General features: G+C 39.4%; 1 protein-coding gene across 5 annotated transcripts in view; it reads left to right on the forward strand.

The window, feature by feature from the left end:
• The window catches only part of OSBPL1A (oxysterol binding protein like 1A), a 227314-nt gene that overhangs the window by 146413 nt on the left and 64435 nt on the right, over positions 1-16466 (forward strand). For all 5 annotated transcript variants that reach the window (XM_059140420.1, XM_059140421.1, XM_059140422.1 and 2 more), the window contains one exon: positions 6292-6448. In XM_059140420.1, the coding sequence (XP_058996403.1) occupies positions 6292-6448 (157 nt within the window). The remainder of the gene's footprint in view (positions 1-6291; positions 6449-16466) is intronic.

The following is a 16466-nucleotide window of genomic DNA, read 5'->3' on the forward strand; positions in this document are numbered from 1 at the left end:
TTCTCAAAAATAATTTTAAGGGTGTCTGCAGGACAAACTGGGACGCTCTGTATTTAATCATCCAGAGTGCATACACATAAGATTCCCAGTAGTTTACACACTGTGGTTTGTGGAATTCTTCATCTTCAGTTACGTGTGCGGATTTTGCAAGTTGTGGAAAATAGTAGATTTAGTTGCTTGGGGACAAGCCCATACTTTTAAGAAACTCTGTCATCAGCAACACTATACCATTTGCCTGATTTTGACCTTGGACATCTCTCAGGGATGATATGTCTAGAATGTCTCTCACTCTTAAAGCTTGCTGTCAAGGTTCTGTTTCAAGCTTATGTCACTTCCTTAGAAAATTATTATAGTAGCCTCTTGGCAGCCCTTTCTGGATCCATTCTTACTTTCAGTTTATAATTTATTTTAAATGTGGTTGGTTTTTATTTATTTTCTTTGTGTTCTTTATATTCACCATGTTGTTTTTGAGTTTACACGATTGTACCTTAAAGCGAAATTAAAATTTGGCATGAGTATTTTAAGCTTGGGTTACTTTGGGTTACTTTGAACATTTTTAGAATATTCCCAGTATGTGGGAAGCCAACAATAAAAGTATTAAATTGAATGTGTGTATCTCCTGACCATTTCCTGTTACCTTAAGTAACAGGGGAAAGGTTATTTGGACCTCATCCATGGTTCTTCCACATCTTGGTCCTTTGTACTGTTTGTTCTCAAGCTTGTTTTCAAAGGTCATACAAAAAAAAAAAAAAAAGTTGATCAGGATAGCATAAGAATTGTTGGCATATTTGCATTGTAAACTTCATGACCTCTCTTTCTTTTAATAGTAGGAAAAACTCAAAAAAGAAAGATAGAGTTAATGATCCTCTTAAATCTGAAGTTGTTTTTTTTTCCAAACTGCTTTATTGAGATATGATTGATACACAAAAATCTGTACATTTTAATGTATAACATGTGATGAGAAATGTTTTAAAGTCATGTTAATAACCCCGGCACAGCTGTTGGTTTCCATACTATTTGAATGCGAAAGAAGAGATTGTCAAGTGAAAGGAGATTGTGTTCAAAATAATTCTGAGTCCTCATGCGGACAGAACTTGCAAGATCTAGGCCTTCGGAAATTTGCCACCTTAGAAGAGACTTTCTATTAACATTGCTGTTTTCCTTGAGAAAATAATCAGGCAGAGTTTCTATTTAAATGCTTGCCTGTAGGCCAAGGCATTTATCTTCTGAAATATAGTCTTTGTTCTTCAAAGTTTTATTCTGTCAGTTTTTCTATAAAATGCAATTATCAATTAAGCCACCATCCTTTTATGATGAGGTGGAGAGTAAACAAAGATCCACAAACAAGGCCATTCGAGGTTTTCCCTTTCTCATCATTACTTGGCACTGCACCAGTTTCCCTAGTCGCCCATCAGAAGTTCAGTAAATAACATAGGGCTGTTTCATAAATTCTCTTACACGGTTTCTCAGAGGGTGATGAAGTAACCTGAAAATTTGGGGCGGCTTTACTTATTACAGAAGCACATATGGTTGTAAGGGAAAATGCCATGGGAAATAGAATGGTGAAGGGCTGGCTCTGCCTGAAATCGCTCTGTGTGTATCTCTCGGGTACATACTCATTTGCTGCCTTTGGAAATATATCTGCAGGAAAATCAACCTGTCTTGCTTCTGTGCGGTGTTGTTTTTCAGTGGCATTGAGGTGAGAGATAACAGGACCAGAATAGAGTTCTTCGTGCATCTGGCAGGCTAGATCTGTGGCTTGACAGGCTTTTGTGTGTTTATTTGTTTGGGTTTTGTTTCATTTTTGTTTTCATTGTGGCAGTGTATACATCAAACTTGCCATGTTTCAGTTCAGTGGCGTGGAGTACATTCACATTGTTGTGCCACCGTGACCACCCCCCATCTCCAGAGTTCTCTCATCATCCCAGACTGAAACTGAAACTCCCAGCTCCGTACACAGTGAAGACGGACTCCCTGTCTGCTGCCTTGTTTCTCTTTAAAGCACAAGTATGGTGGCCTTAACGCTATCATAAGAGAGCCCTGTAAGCACCACAGGGCAGGCATCAAGCACTTCCTACAAGTCCGTTAAGCTATCCACCAAGACATGACTATATTGCCCATTAACACTGGATAGGTTTGGTTTATTTGGTATTTATATGTCTGGGCAACACTGAAAAACCTGAAGTTTTAAGATTGAGATTTAAGATCTCAGATGTGCTTAGATCCCTTCCTGATATATTAATACAAGGAGATTTGAAGATTACTTCTATGGGCAGGCTTTACCTTGCTCAATAAACCTCCACAGTGGCTGTGACATTTTCGGTATTTAGCTAAACATGTTTGAAGGTAAATATATCTAGAACTATGGGTCTCCTTATGCTGTGATGCTCTCCTGAAGACAGGTTAGTGTGACTAATGCTGTGAAAGCAGAGTCTATTAAGAATGACCTCCTTTTGCTGTTAAATCCAAACTTTGTCACACTGTAAATATTAGACATCTCTCTGTTGATAGTATTAGAAGTAGTGAGCTTTTGTTGTTAAGCAGCTGGTTAGTTTTTATCTCAAGAGCACCAAAAGTCATGTTGATCATGTTTCCTGTTCTACCTGTGAAGTTGGAATGCTGAGGCAAGTCTGTGATTGACACGTAGCACGGATACAGAACCTCCTGGCATGCACTGGGGTGCTACCTCCTTCCTTGCTTTATTATTCTCGTCGTCCACTGCTGCCTGCCTTGCTTTTTATTTATCTTAGATAGTCAGCTTCACAAGCGATTCACGGATTCATTTCCATGTAGTCACTCCTACTACCACTCCTCTGTTGTGTCTTCTGCTCCCATCTTCCCAAGGACATCATTCCTGTCTGTGTTGGGTCATGCTGTTGTTTGCTTGGAACAGGTCCTCTGTTGTCACTCTCTGCCCACCCCCACTCTTATTTTGTCACCTAATGGCTTAATCATCAGTCACAGTCCTTTCTAGATACTTTGTCCTTCGCCCTGTAAAACTGCTGATCCCTGTATGTGGCCTACTGTCCCCATTCAAACTTCTGTTATTGTACCTAGAAAAATGCACTGAACTCAGGTGTTCACAAAACAGACCACCCCTGCAGGGGGGTGGCAGGGACCAGATCTTAGGTGCCTGCACTTGATAAGGGGAGGGGAGGAATGAATGAAGCAGTGTCAGATACTGTGGATGAGTCAATAATTCTTTAAGAATTGCAAAATGACCCTTGGACTGTGCGGTATGCAGGTAATTGGTGACCTTTGGTAGAGCCCTCCAGGGAAAGGGTGGGGATAGCCTCTTTGTAGTAAAGAGGGAAGGTGGTTGGGAGGAATGATTGGGGGAGGGGGGAGGTAGAACAACTGGGAGAAAGAGAATGGAAGACAGGCCTGCTAGGAGGGGGCAGAGAGGGAGTCAGGTTGTACCACCAGCCACGGAGGACCCACAGCTGTACTGCCATCTCACCGTGTGTCTCTGGGGGAGAGCTTGGCGGGCAGTAGTGTGGGTGAAGGTGGTAGGTCTTGAGCTCACGTTCACTAAGTTCAAGTCTTGTTTTAGAAAAAGTCTCTTTGCTTTATAGAAGCTCTTAACTGCTGTATCTCTTGTTTGGTGTTTACCAAATACCTGCTTTTTGTTAATTTCCTTTGTAGGTGAACACAGGTCTTCTCATTGGTAGCTGTTGGATAGCAAACATGTTGTCCTGTGCTTAGTGCCATTTAGTAAATGCCTGAAGTTTGCTCCAGTGCTTTTTGGTTTTCATGATATCTGAATTATGAAGTCCTCATGCGTCTTAAATAATACTAATCAATACAGACAAAAGTGTTTTGTTTGACTCTGCAAATTCTTAATTTTTTTCATATGAAACAAATTTGAAAATGTAGGTGTGAAAAATCCACCTGCAGCTCCAGACCAGTTGTCATCCTTGGTACAAGATTTGCTCAGGCAGCTTCCACTGAAGGATGCTCTTCCCTCGACCTGAGCACCTGCTTCTTTCTGTGAAGATTTTCCTGAGGCACTACCTCTCCCACATAGTCTTTCCTCATACCCATCTTTGTAGCCCAGAAAATTGACCGATCCCCTTACTTCAGTGTGCCCGAGACAGACTTTTGTGATTTTACTGCTCTCGTCTATATGTACTTCTGAACCAGCCTGGTCTTTCTTTAAAAAAGAGTGAAGTTATTTTTTTTGCTCTGTATTTTATGAGACTGACGCGCTGCCTACTGCGCTAAGGAGGCAGGTTGCTCTGTATTTTAGAGTTGCAAAATGGTATCCTGATTATTTTTGTCTTAACATTTTGTTAAAAGCATTTTTTTGTTTTACTAAGTTGTTTTTATAAATGCAATTTTAACAACTAATTTCATCTATTGGGCAGCTGTTCTTTGTTATTGGCTATTCAGGTCGTCTTTAATTTTTTTCAATAAAAGATTGTCACTGTTTAAATTGACAATGAAAAATAAGTCTTTTTAAATTTATCATTAAAGTATCTGTTTCTTTGTTATAAAGTATAGGACTGAACAAAGATATATTTTTGGAAATTCCAGTAAAATTATATTTACAGAAAAAAAAATAACTTAACCGGCATTGAAAGACTTTCTCCAAGTAACTAAACACCATTGAGTGGGTCCAGAGTTCAGAGTTCAAGATGTGTTGTCCAACCTGCAATTGTGTTTGTCCAACAGTTGTTCCTGTGGTGTTCCCTTCCTTGCAGTGATTCATCTTACAATTTTCCTTCTCACTTTATGGTGATGTGAGAGCGATACAAATTCAGTTAAAAACCATACATCCAACTTTGAATTTGGATCTCTCCCAGAGCTAGTACCAGGCCAGGGTGGTATGAGAGCCACATAGTCACGAGGGTAAACAACTGATAGGCTGGCAAGCATTCTCTACCCAGACAACTGTTTTGTTTTTCAGTACAGCATTCAGTAAATTACATGAGATTTTCAACACTTTATTATAAAATAGGCTTTGTGTCAGGTGATTTTGCCTAGTTGTCGGCTAATGTAAGTGAGCACATTTAAGTAGGCTAGGCTAAGCTGAGATGTTGGGTAGGTTGGGTGTATTAAATGCATTTTTGACTTAATATTTTAAACTGATGATGAGTTAATTGGGATATAACCCCATTGTAAGTCAAGGGAGATCTGTAATTAGCCTGATGTGATAAAAATAAGGTTCCTTGATGTTGGCTGAGTTACAGAATGCTGCGAAGGGAAAAGAAAGCACTAACAAATTTGATTTCCTGAATAGGTTAGCAGTAATATAAGCAGATGGCCAATAAATTCGCTTAAGGAAGTTTGCTTGAATGTGTGTAAGAGTGCTTGCCTAGAGCTGAGGACAGTTGAGTATGTATGGTCCTCTGCTTAAGTAGGGGAGTTAGAAGTTCCCTTGAGTTACATTTTAATAGAAATGTGGGTACAATATAGAGTTTTGGGGAGGTTGCTGTATTGAGCTGAAATCTATAGAGCATTAAACGAGTCAGAACCTGAGTTCAGATCCTGCCTGGTTCATCTGACTCACAAACCATGAGACCATCAGCACACTGGTTAAGCAGTAGTCCTGCCTTGCTGTCACCAAGGCACCCTGGAAGTGCGAAAAGGAGATGACAAATGGGATCATGCCTGGAAACTATAATGTGTTGTATAAAAATAAGTTGTCTTTAGTATTCCCAAACAGGCAGATGGCTCTACCCGGAATACATAGCCAATTAGGAACATGGTATTTCTAGCCTCAAAATGCCTGCCTGATAATTGGATTTTATATGGACACTTTGAGCTTTAGCTCTTGAGGATTTAAATAATGTCATAGCAGAAGAAGTATTTTTTGAAGGCTTTTAAAATTACCTTTGCTTTTGTGTCTACAGTATCAGCTGTAATTTAAACTTCCCACAAGTACAACCACTATAGCTTTTTCTTATACGTAAATTTTAAAATAAATGCTTTGTTGGTAAGTTATGCTTAAGATGCTTTGAGAAGGAACGTAAAAATAGAAATTTGGCGGGGGGGAACTACTGAGTATGATTTCTGAAAGAATTGGGTAATCTCTGGAAATCTCTTGTAATGTATAAAATCTATTTAACTGTAAGTTTATATAAGCCTATACCTGTTTCATAAACCCACTTCAGCCTTATTGGGTGCAGGTTCTCAGAAATTCCCGAGGAGGTGATTAACGGATGGATTGTTAAAGGACAAAGTAGGCTGCTTAAGTTTCAAAGCCTAATGTGTTAGGGGAGATATCCATTGTTACTGCAACCTCGCACCCAAGTTCAGTTCACTGACTATGAACCTGCTCTGCCACAGAGTCCGAGTCCGAGCGGTCCCTGAGTCGACTGGAAGCCATAACGGCGTGCTCCTTGGAAGAGGAAGGAGAGCCCCTGAGCAGCAGAAAACACAGAATGTCAGAAGGAAAAGACTGCGGTGGTGGAGATGCTCTCTCCAATGGCATCAAAAAACACAGGTAGGATGGCCTTTAATGGTTACCATTGCTAACTCTTATAAGATACTTCTGGTTCATGAAGAAAAGCACGCCTTCTCTTTGTTTTTCCCGCCCTGTGTTTATATTGCTATTAGGACTTGATGCATTTAAGAGAAGAGCATCATCTGTACTTGTAGGAACAAAGCATACAACGTGATGTTAGCAACCATGGTTTCGGGGACACAAATCCTCTAGCTGACAATTTAGCTAGGCTCTTCAGAACTGCCTTTTGCCATTGATGCTGGGCTCCTCTTTTCATCATACATGTTTTATGACTCTGCCTCCCCGTGCTATTTTAGTTTCTGGTCATTCGATCCGCTTGGTGGTTTTATTAAGAGTGGACTGTAATATTGCCTGCCTGTTGATACAATTTAGTTACATTTAAACAAAGACTTTTATTAAGCTCCAGGCTTTGTCGAACAGATCCGTTTTACACTGTCTAATAACATTAGTATCTTTTTATTCCCTTGATGATTTCATCCTAGAGATGGTCCCAAATTCCTGAGATGCAGCAGACACCGGAGCTCCCTTGTCTCTGCATGAGCGTGCACACGCAGTGGCTCGAGTGCCTGCTGCTATTTGTAAAATATTGATCAAATTACAGGTTAAGGGTAGATCCTGGTGTAAAAAGCACTTTGGGGGTAAGAACTTATTAACAGTTAATTTCTACGAGATAGTTTTTGTTTGTTTAGTACTTGTAGGTTGTGTAACTCTCACTCCATTTCTGTGCCATGATTCTGGTCCCAGTTGGTCTCAATTGTTCTCCCAGGGAAAAATGTCCATATCATTTCTGATTTATGTGTATCTGCCCCTTGCTAACAAAACAGTCTTAGTGTGTGCTTATTTTGAAAACATCAATGAGTTAGAGGTAACGAACTAACAAAAGGCCAGAAGGTATCCTCCAAACACACTCACGGATGGAGTATACCGTTGCACATTATGTGGTGAGCAGTGAGTGAATGTCTTTCCCGATTGCCTTCTGCAGCTTCTGCCCACTCCTTTGGGAGTCCAGGGCTAATAAGTTCTGCATAGGACATGAAATCCCTAACAAGACTCCTGGCAGGCCTACCAATCAGACGTCCTGATGGTCTGATGAGAACACAGGTGAAATCTGATGTGAGAAACCTACAAATAGCTTAAATTGTTAAAATAGCAGAAAGAGCCACTGTACTCAGACGCTCTCCTAGCCAGGGGCGGAAGACACATTTCTCTAGTGCTCTTCTGGGCTCAGGGGCCCTGGTGTGTGTGCTTTCATCCTATCAGTAGTTACTGTGCACTTGACAAATACATTCTACTATATTCATATATTCTGTGTTGCATCTTAATTAGTCAAACCCAGAATGGTAAGATGAGGAAGTTAAGGTGAAATTGTTAAAAAATGAAATCAGGGCAGGTCACTAAGAAAAATTACAAAGGAATGCAGCTCTAGGTAGTGACCTCACCAGAAAAGTTAAAGTGATAAATGAACTGCAATTTATTAGGCTTATAAATGTGATAAAATATTCTTTAGTTATTTAAAAGTAGGCAGGTTAGGAAATTGTCAGCAATCAGATGTATGAGGAAAACATAACAGCTTCCTATTTTAAAAAGTAATTGTTTTGTTTTGTTTTGTTTTTTTGCATGAAGTTCTTTCTGATCAAATAAACAGAGCATATGCCATAAATAATTTAAAAGTTTCATTTCATGGGCGCCTGGGTGGCTCAGTGGGTCAGGCCTCTGCCTTCCGCTCAGGTCATGATCTCAGGGTCCTGGGATCGAGTCCCATATCGGGCTCTCTGCTCGGCAGGAAGCCTGCTTCCCTCTCTCTCTCTCTCTCTGCTTGCCTTTCTGCCTACTTGTGATTTCACTCTGTCAAATAAATAAATAAAATTAAAAAAAAGTTTCATTTCAGAATAGAAAAGTGGAGTATTCAATATTATCAAATCCATCTTGCCTGTGCCCTCAATTGTGTTATAAATAATCTGCATTTATAATGGACAATTATTTTGATGATATGAAGAATAATTTGAATCAGTAGTAATAATTTTGGTGTTGGTTTTAGAAAAGCAGCTAGAGAGATGCCAGGGTGGCTCAGTCAGTTTAGCATCTGACCCTTGACTTGGGCTCCGGTCATGATCTCAGGGTGGTGAGATTGAGCCCTGAGTTGAGCTCCGTCTTCAGCGCAGAGTCTGCTTGTCCCGCTCACTTTTCCACTCCCCTGCTTATGCTCATTTGTCTCTCATCTGTGGGAGGAAAAGAGGGAGGGAGGGAGGGAGGGAGACAGTGAACAACGGAGCAAGTGAGTGGGGGCAGGGGGTGGTTTGAGTTGCTTTGTGGAAAATTAGCCTACACTATGCTATAGTCAGGTTTTTATTTACAGGGCTTCTTGTCATCTTGGCTGTGTTCCACAGGATCAGTTCTCTCCACTTAGACTAATTTATAACATGTATTCAGAGCTCTAATCTTTTAACTTGTCAGCAGTTTGACCCAAGTTGTTATATTTGATCAAAATGTGGATATTTATTTCATCGTGTCTCTGGATATGGTATAAAAGATACAAATGTAGAGTAGATTAGAGTGTGAAACAATGGATCCATGTTATGATTCCATAAATATTATTTACTGACTAATAGCATTAATAAATAAAAGGAGAAAAGCATACCATCATCTTAATAGATGAAAAGCAGGGCACCTGGGTGTCTCACCTGGTTGAGGGTTGGACTCCTGATTTTGGCTCAGGTCACAATTTCGTAGGTCATGAGATTGAGCCCCGTGTTGGGCTCTATGGTCACCATGGAGTCTGCTTCAGATTCTCCTCCCTCTGCCCCTCCCCCTGCTCACTCTCGCTAATAAGAAATAAATTTAAAAAATAAAAGTCATTCATGATTAATAAATATCTTAACAAACCAAAAATAGAAGAGAACCTCTCTGATCTAGTTAAAAGTTACAAGGAACAATTACTTAATGAGATATTAAGCACAGTAATTATAGTATCAGGAATAAGACGAGGTTGTCTGCTATCATCTTTGCTATTCAGCATTATTCAGAGGCCATAGTCATACATCTTATATACCCAGAGATCTAGAAATAAACAGAACCATAAGTATCTACAGACAAATTGGTAGAAGTGGGAGAGAAGTTTGGCAAAGTTGCTCTTATACAAAATCAGCTTTTTCTACTTCTATGTGCCATCAACAGACAAACTGCAGCTAAAACTGGGAGGGTGCATATTAAGAGTGTCTGTTAAAAAGTCTCTTACCTAGGAATAAATCTTAGCAAAAAATGTAATATTAAAACTGACCGAAAGACCTAAAACTTACTGAAAAGGCAAGTACACTCTCATAAAGATAATTTTGCCAAGTTGATCTGCAGATTCAATGTAGTATTAATTAAAATCTCAATGTCGTTTTCCTTGGAAGTTGAAACATGGATTCCGAAATATGTATTTAAGTACATAGGGCTTTGAGGAGCCAAGATAGTGCTTGAGAACCAGGTTGGGGGAAAGGAAGGCCTTTGTTCTACTACATGTCAAAACCGATGCTAAATCTTTAGTGCAGAATTGTCCTGCAGGCAGACTGACCTGTAGAATTGAAGTAAAACGTCCCAAGACCCACCTGTCTAGGCAACCTGGTGTATGGAGTGGAGCTAGCATAGCAGGTCAGCGGGGGGAGAATGGATTGTTCAGTACATGGTACTGAGACCGTCATTTAATGGGCACCCTCCAAAAAACCCAAGAAAGGAAACAGATCCTTATTTCATATACACAAATATAAATAAATTCTAGATGAACTAAATGCTTTAATTTGAAAGAACAAAATTTTAAAACTCTCGAAAGGAAATATAAAGTATCTGCAGTTTTGAAATAGGGAAGGATTTCTTACAACAGAAATGTGATAGGGACTAAGTTTGTATCTGATTCTAGTTAATGTACTTGTTATATTGATATATTTACTTGAATAAAGTCTTCTATAGTAAACGTAGCTACGAATCACAAAGGTTTATTTTGCTGAAATGGCAGATTAGGACTGCAGATAATCGCTTTGCTTACCCTTTATTTATCCTTCGTAACTGCTTTAGAATTGAATTATTAGGTCGCCAGATAACAGCTGTCTTCTGTTTAGAAAAAGTCATACAAAGAATATGCTTTAAAGTTGGAGTCAAACCTTAATTTAAAGAGATTGAGAACACAAGCAAAGGCAGTAACTTCTGAGACTGAGAAAATGTTTTTAGTGGTAAGAAATGATTCAACTTTGAATACATCTAATCACTAGAATAAAGCCATCTTGGTTTTGAAATCTCCCTGCAGATACAGGACAGATTATCTGCTTTCAGACTTGATTAGGTCAGGGCACAGAGTTAGTAACAAGTCACCCCGCCTCCTTCCCTGCCCCAGATGTCCTTTGGTGCCCTGCACTGAAGAAAATACTCCTGTCTGTCAGGAATGTTTGGGGTAACTCCCTATGGTCATGTAGTGATCGGGGTCATATTAGCCGGAGTCCAGGTGCATCTCTGATTTTCAAAAGACCGAGGAATTGTGGAAAAAAGAGCAAGAGCCTACCCAGAATTACTCAGATTTGTGGTAGGGCCTGTGAGGCTGCAGGGACCAGCAGGTTCCAAGGACACAGTGAATCTACACGCTCAGCCTTCACTTTGTCCCAGAGTACTTATTTACTCTGGGAAGCAGAGAGCAGAATTTGGGCCAGGGTACCGCTGAGTGTGTGGGAGGCAGACCTGGCAGTCCTAGAGCTGCAACTGGCTAGTGAGGGGGAGGGGAGGAGACAGTGGAGAGGGGGCCCTTGGGACGCATCGGCAGGTTGGATGCCCGCAGGCCACTCCGACTACATGGGGCCCCCACCTCTCCAACAAAAACGCGTTTGGGGATTCCTGGACTAATAAGAACTTGACAAATGGGAGCTAGGCACCCAACAAAAAAGGTTCAAATGCAAAAAGCTTGTCTGGGGGGTGCCTGGGTGGCTCAGTATGTTAAGCAGCTGTTTTCAGTTCAGGTCATGATCTCAGGGTCCTGGGATCCAGCCTCACATCAGGCTCCCTGCTTAGTGGGAACCCTGCTTCTCCCTCTCCCTTAGCCTGCCGTTCTGCCTACTTGTGCGCTCTCTCTCTCAATCTCTCTATCAAATAAATAAAATCTTTAAAAAAGAAAAAAAAAGCTTATCTAGAACTACCAAGTTGTTAGGCCAGGGAGTCACTTGGGGTATATTAGAAAGGAAAAAGCAAAGACCATTAGGGTCTAGATTCACGATAATCACCTTCCTAAAACTTATTCTCCGAAATTACTTTAGGAAAGCTGAGACATCTTTTCACAGACCACCTTTTCAGCCTTAGTAAGTTGTTTTAAAAGCAGGTGCTGAGGCCCATAGGACCACCCCCTTGTCTTGCCCTGACCCCTAAAACACCTCTTTTGTGCTTGGGGCTCTTTAAAACACTGTTGGCAAAACAAAATCTTTCTAGTTGTAGCATTCTGTAAGCAAATGATAGTGAGATATACTTTTATCTGACTCTAAGGGCTCATTTCAGATCTGTTCTAGACCAGTGATTTTTTTGTGGGCAGATGAGAGTAGTTTTCTAGGGCAGCCATAATCTGCAGAGCGAGGCCTGAGTGAGCAAAATAACAAATAGCTAATGTTGTCTTGTTTGCCTTGATATGAAGAAGAGTAAAGATTGTGTTTTGCAGCACATAATTGCATTTTAGAAACTATCTTACAGGAGTTTTCAAACCCATATGCAAGTAGAATCATACATAATGAACCCCTCATTCCCATCCATCATTCATCTTCGGTATCTATCATGTGCCCCACTTTGTTTTATCTTCATACCCCCCCAGCCTGTACTTTCAGAAATTATCTTAAAAATCATATCAAATCCGAAATACAGTTTCATCTTTAATTTAGTATGAATCTTTAAAACACTGGGACTCTTATTTTCTAAAACCACAGTACCATTATGATACCTAAAAACCAGTGTCTCAGATCATCATCAAATAGTATTCATTTTTTCCTAATTGTCTCATAAATGCCACTTTGTAATTAGATCTAAAATGTCATTTACTAATTCAAATCCAGAAGGTCCACATACTGCATTTGGTTTATACGTATCTTCAATCTCTTTTAATCTCTAGACTTCTCCTCTTCCTCATTGTTTTCTTGCCAGTTGTTTGCAGAAGAAACGTGGTTGTTTGTCCTGTAGAGTAACCCTCAATTCGGATATTGCTGGTTGCATTCCCATGGTGTCACTTAACGTATTCTTTTACTCCTGAATTGCCTTTAAACAGATGGTTATATAGAGAGGCTCAGCCAGATTTAGGTTTGAACTGTTTGGCACAAAATACTTCATAGGTGTACCTGCTGTTACGTCCACTGGGGAGCACATGCTGTCTGGTTTTCCTTTTTATAACATTGAGATTGATGTCCTGGGGTATCAGGCATTGTCAGTCTGGCACATCCATGATAACGTTGTCCAACAGCCTTGAACCTAATGATTTTTAGCAGCCACTACTGGTCAGTGTCAACATCCTTGTTTTATTAGGATCTGTAAAATGGCTGTATTACATTTGTCATTCCTTCTACTTAGGTAGGACCATTTTGTAAAGAAAAAACTATTTTCAGAATATGTTGGTTCCCTAACATCCTCCAGAGGTGATATATGAACGTATGCATTGGGCTGCATAAATCTCTTATGGCTATTTTTCCCATCTTTGGTCAAAGAGAGACCCTCTGTGTCCTTCTGACAGGACCCCAGGTAGTTATTTTTTTAGGTATAATTTTATATTTATTTGTTTTTTTAAAGTATTTATTTATTTATTTGACAGGTCACAAGTAGGCAGAGGCAGATCGAGGGAGAGGGGGAAGCAGGGTCCCTACTGAGCAGAGAACCCGATGCGGGGCTTGATCCCAAGAGCCTGAGATCATGACCTAAGCTGAAGGCAGAGGCTTAACCCACTGAGCCACTCGGCGCCCCTACATATTTTAATACAGTAATTCAGTTGTCTCTGATAGCTGCTTTGCTTTCTGATACAAAGAGATGTTTCAGGCTTATCTGGTATGCTTCCTGCCCCAGATCTAGAGTCGGCTTTTTCTCTAAGGAGCCACATTTCATTTTAGCGGGAAATAATACTTAGCTATAACAATTCCTGTAGTAAGAATGTTCTGTACTACTGTTTTGGCCACAGTTCTCAGTCCTTTTCAAGGAGAGGTGAGCCCCTGCTCCTTGTAAGGAAAAGTGCTTCATGAGTTCATCCCAAGATATTTCTAGTTAAAATTTTGGATCCTAGGGTTTTCCTTCTAATTCCTTTGATTTTATTTGCAATATATGGTTCCTAATGACATTTAATAATTACCTATTTTCTTTAATACATTTAGTTTCTCTGTCTCTCTCTCTCTCACACACACACACACACACAGCCGTAGAAATATTGTTACCAACAGTGTGGTTGCTGAAAAGAATTTCAGCTTTCTTTGTAGTTCCTTTTAATATATTCCTTCTGGGATGTAAAGTAGTGTTGTGTTTGAAGGCCACATTCTGTGTAGTTAAACTACTAACTTGTTACATAGATAGATTTCATTTGTTTCACATGCTTTCAGGTTTTAGAGATTCCCTTTGACTCAGGGTTTTTTTTTTCAGGTTAAGTGAAATAGTTACATGATTTCAAAGTCAAAAATACAAAACAAGGTATGTTTAGAAAAATCTAGTTTCCATTCTTTTCCCCTCACTGTTGTTTCCCTCCTCCCCCTAAATGTAATCATTATTACAGTCTCCTAATTTTTAATATAAGCAGTGTTAAGATATGTTCATATTCATTTTTTAATTATAAAAGATAAACTGTATAACTTGGCTCTTTTTTTCCACTTAATATATGCTGATTCCAATTCTTTTGGTTTCACATTCCTTGATACTGATCATTTGGGTTACTTGTCTACAGCCCTTAAAAATTGCACGTATGTGGGGCACCTGGGTGGCTCAGTGGTTAAGCCTCTGCCTTCAGCTCAGGTCATGATCCCAGGGTCCTGGGATATAGAGTCCCGCATCTGGCTCTCTGCTCAGCGGGGAGCCTGCTTCCTCCTCTCTCTCTCTCTCTCTGCCTGCCTCTCTGCCTACTTGTGGTCTCTGTCTGTCAAATAAATAAATAAATTCTTTTTTAAAAAATGCATGTATGTGTGCCTATATGTCATATTTAGAGAAGAGATTATTCTCAAAATTTTTAACTGGTGATACATGCATGTGCTTCAAAGTTCAGAAGTGTAATAGGGCATATTTCACAAATTTTAACTCTCACTTTTTAAACTAGCCATGCTCCCTCCTTTCCCCAAATGCAGTCATTATTACTACAAATCCTATTGTCTCTTCATCCAAATGATAGAAAATGCATACATACAGTTCTTGACCCTGCTTTTCTGTGTGTGTGTGTGTGTGTGTGTGTGTGTGTGTGTATATATATATATATATATATATATATATATAGTTATTCAACAAATCTGTTTTGTTGAATAATTTTCCCTATTCAAGAAACTGAAGTTACTTTTCAAACAAAGTCCTTATTTCTGTGGAGTGTCCATTTCTGCACTGAAGGTTGTTCAGCATCTTTTTGTGTATTTGAGGTCTTTTTGTATTTCTTTTTCCATGAATTGCTCATATCCTTTTCCCATTTTTCTGTAGGAATGTTAAACTCACCAATTTTCAGTGCTCTATAATATCTTTAGAGAAACTAGATTTTAAATGTTACGTGGACTGAAAATATTTTTTTCCAGATTTGCCAACCAGAAAGATAATTCTCAGAATTTTTAATTCTTAACACATAGTGGAAAATACATTTACTCAAAAGCTTTAATAAGTGATACTTTAATCCTATTTTTGTTTCTGAATTTTTCACATGAATATATGTTCTTTGGAAAAAAAATATTTAAGTGAATTAGAACAATGTAGTCATTAAGAACTACCTGGGTTTGAATCCCATATCTACCACTTTTCTGACCTAAGCAAGTTATAATTTTTTTGAAACTCAACTTCTTCATCTGTAAAATGGATGTGATAATAAGGCCTACCTTATTGGCTATGATAATTAAAACGACAACTTGTGTAAAGTGGCTTTGTCTAATTAAATGTCAGGTATGTTCAGGGAGAACACTGATAAACCCTTGGCAAAAACAGGTAAGTAGAATTGTTTTCTTCCTTTCTTTTAACTTAAAAGGTCATTGGATGAGTTTTGGAAGTTTAAATTGTCCTTCAAACTGAAATTTGGAGAGCGCCTGGGTGGCTCAGTGGGTTAAAGTCTCTGCCTTTGTTGCCTCAGCTCATGATCCCAGGTTCCTGGAATCAAGCCCCCTCTGCTCAGCGGGGAGCCTGCTTCCTCCTCTCTCTTTGCCTGCCTCTTTGCCTGCCTCTCTGCCTGCCTCTCCCTACTTGTGATCTCTGTCTGTCAAATAAATAAAATCTTTAAAAAAACAAACAAACTGAAATTTGGGAAAGAGGTAGCTGAAATGAAACTGTTGTTCTTGGAATCACACTGTTACCTTTAATAAATGTGAAATAAGGAAAATTGCCCCCACATTTAATGTCTTCTGTGGTTGATTTCCATTATATTTTTAAAAGATACAGTTAAATTGAAACATGGCTTTTCTTTCTGTTGTGAGTGGAAAGGTGTGCCTGGCCTCAGCAAAGCTGGTTGTAAACTTAATATTGTCAGAAGTGTAAACAAGAGGTGACTGGAGGCTTAAAGCTCTGTTATTCATTCCCTGGTCCTTGGAGATTACTTTCCCCATACAGAGGTCTCATTACTTCTCCTTTTGATCCCTAGGCTTTTTGAATCTCCTAGGTAAATATCTAATTTCTATTTCAAGTTTGCTTTATATATACTTAAAACCTCAGAATATCAAAGGGAAGAAGTTAAATATTAATAAAACGGACATTCTTGCTTGGCATCTTGCTCTATTTGAACATATACCCTCCCGATGAAAACAGGGTTTTGAGTGCCTAGAAAATCTGTCAGGATAACTTGGTCTTTTAATGC

The sequence above is a fragment of the Mustela lutreola genome, chromosome 11, assembly GCF_030435805.1.
Source record: "Mustela lutreola isolate mMusLut2 chromosome 11, mMusLut2.pri, whole genome shotgun sequence".
Taxonomy (NCBI): Eukaryota; Metazoa; Chordata; class Mammalia; order Carnivora; family Mustelidae; genus Mustela; species Mustela lutreola.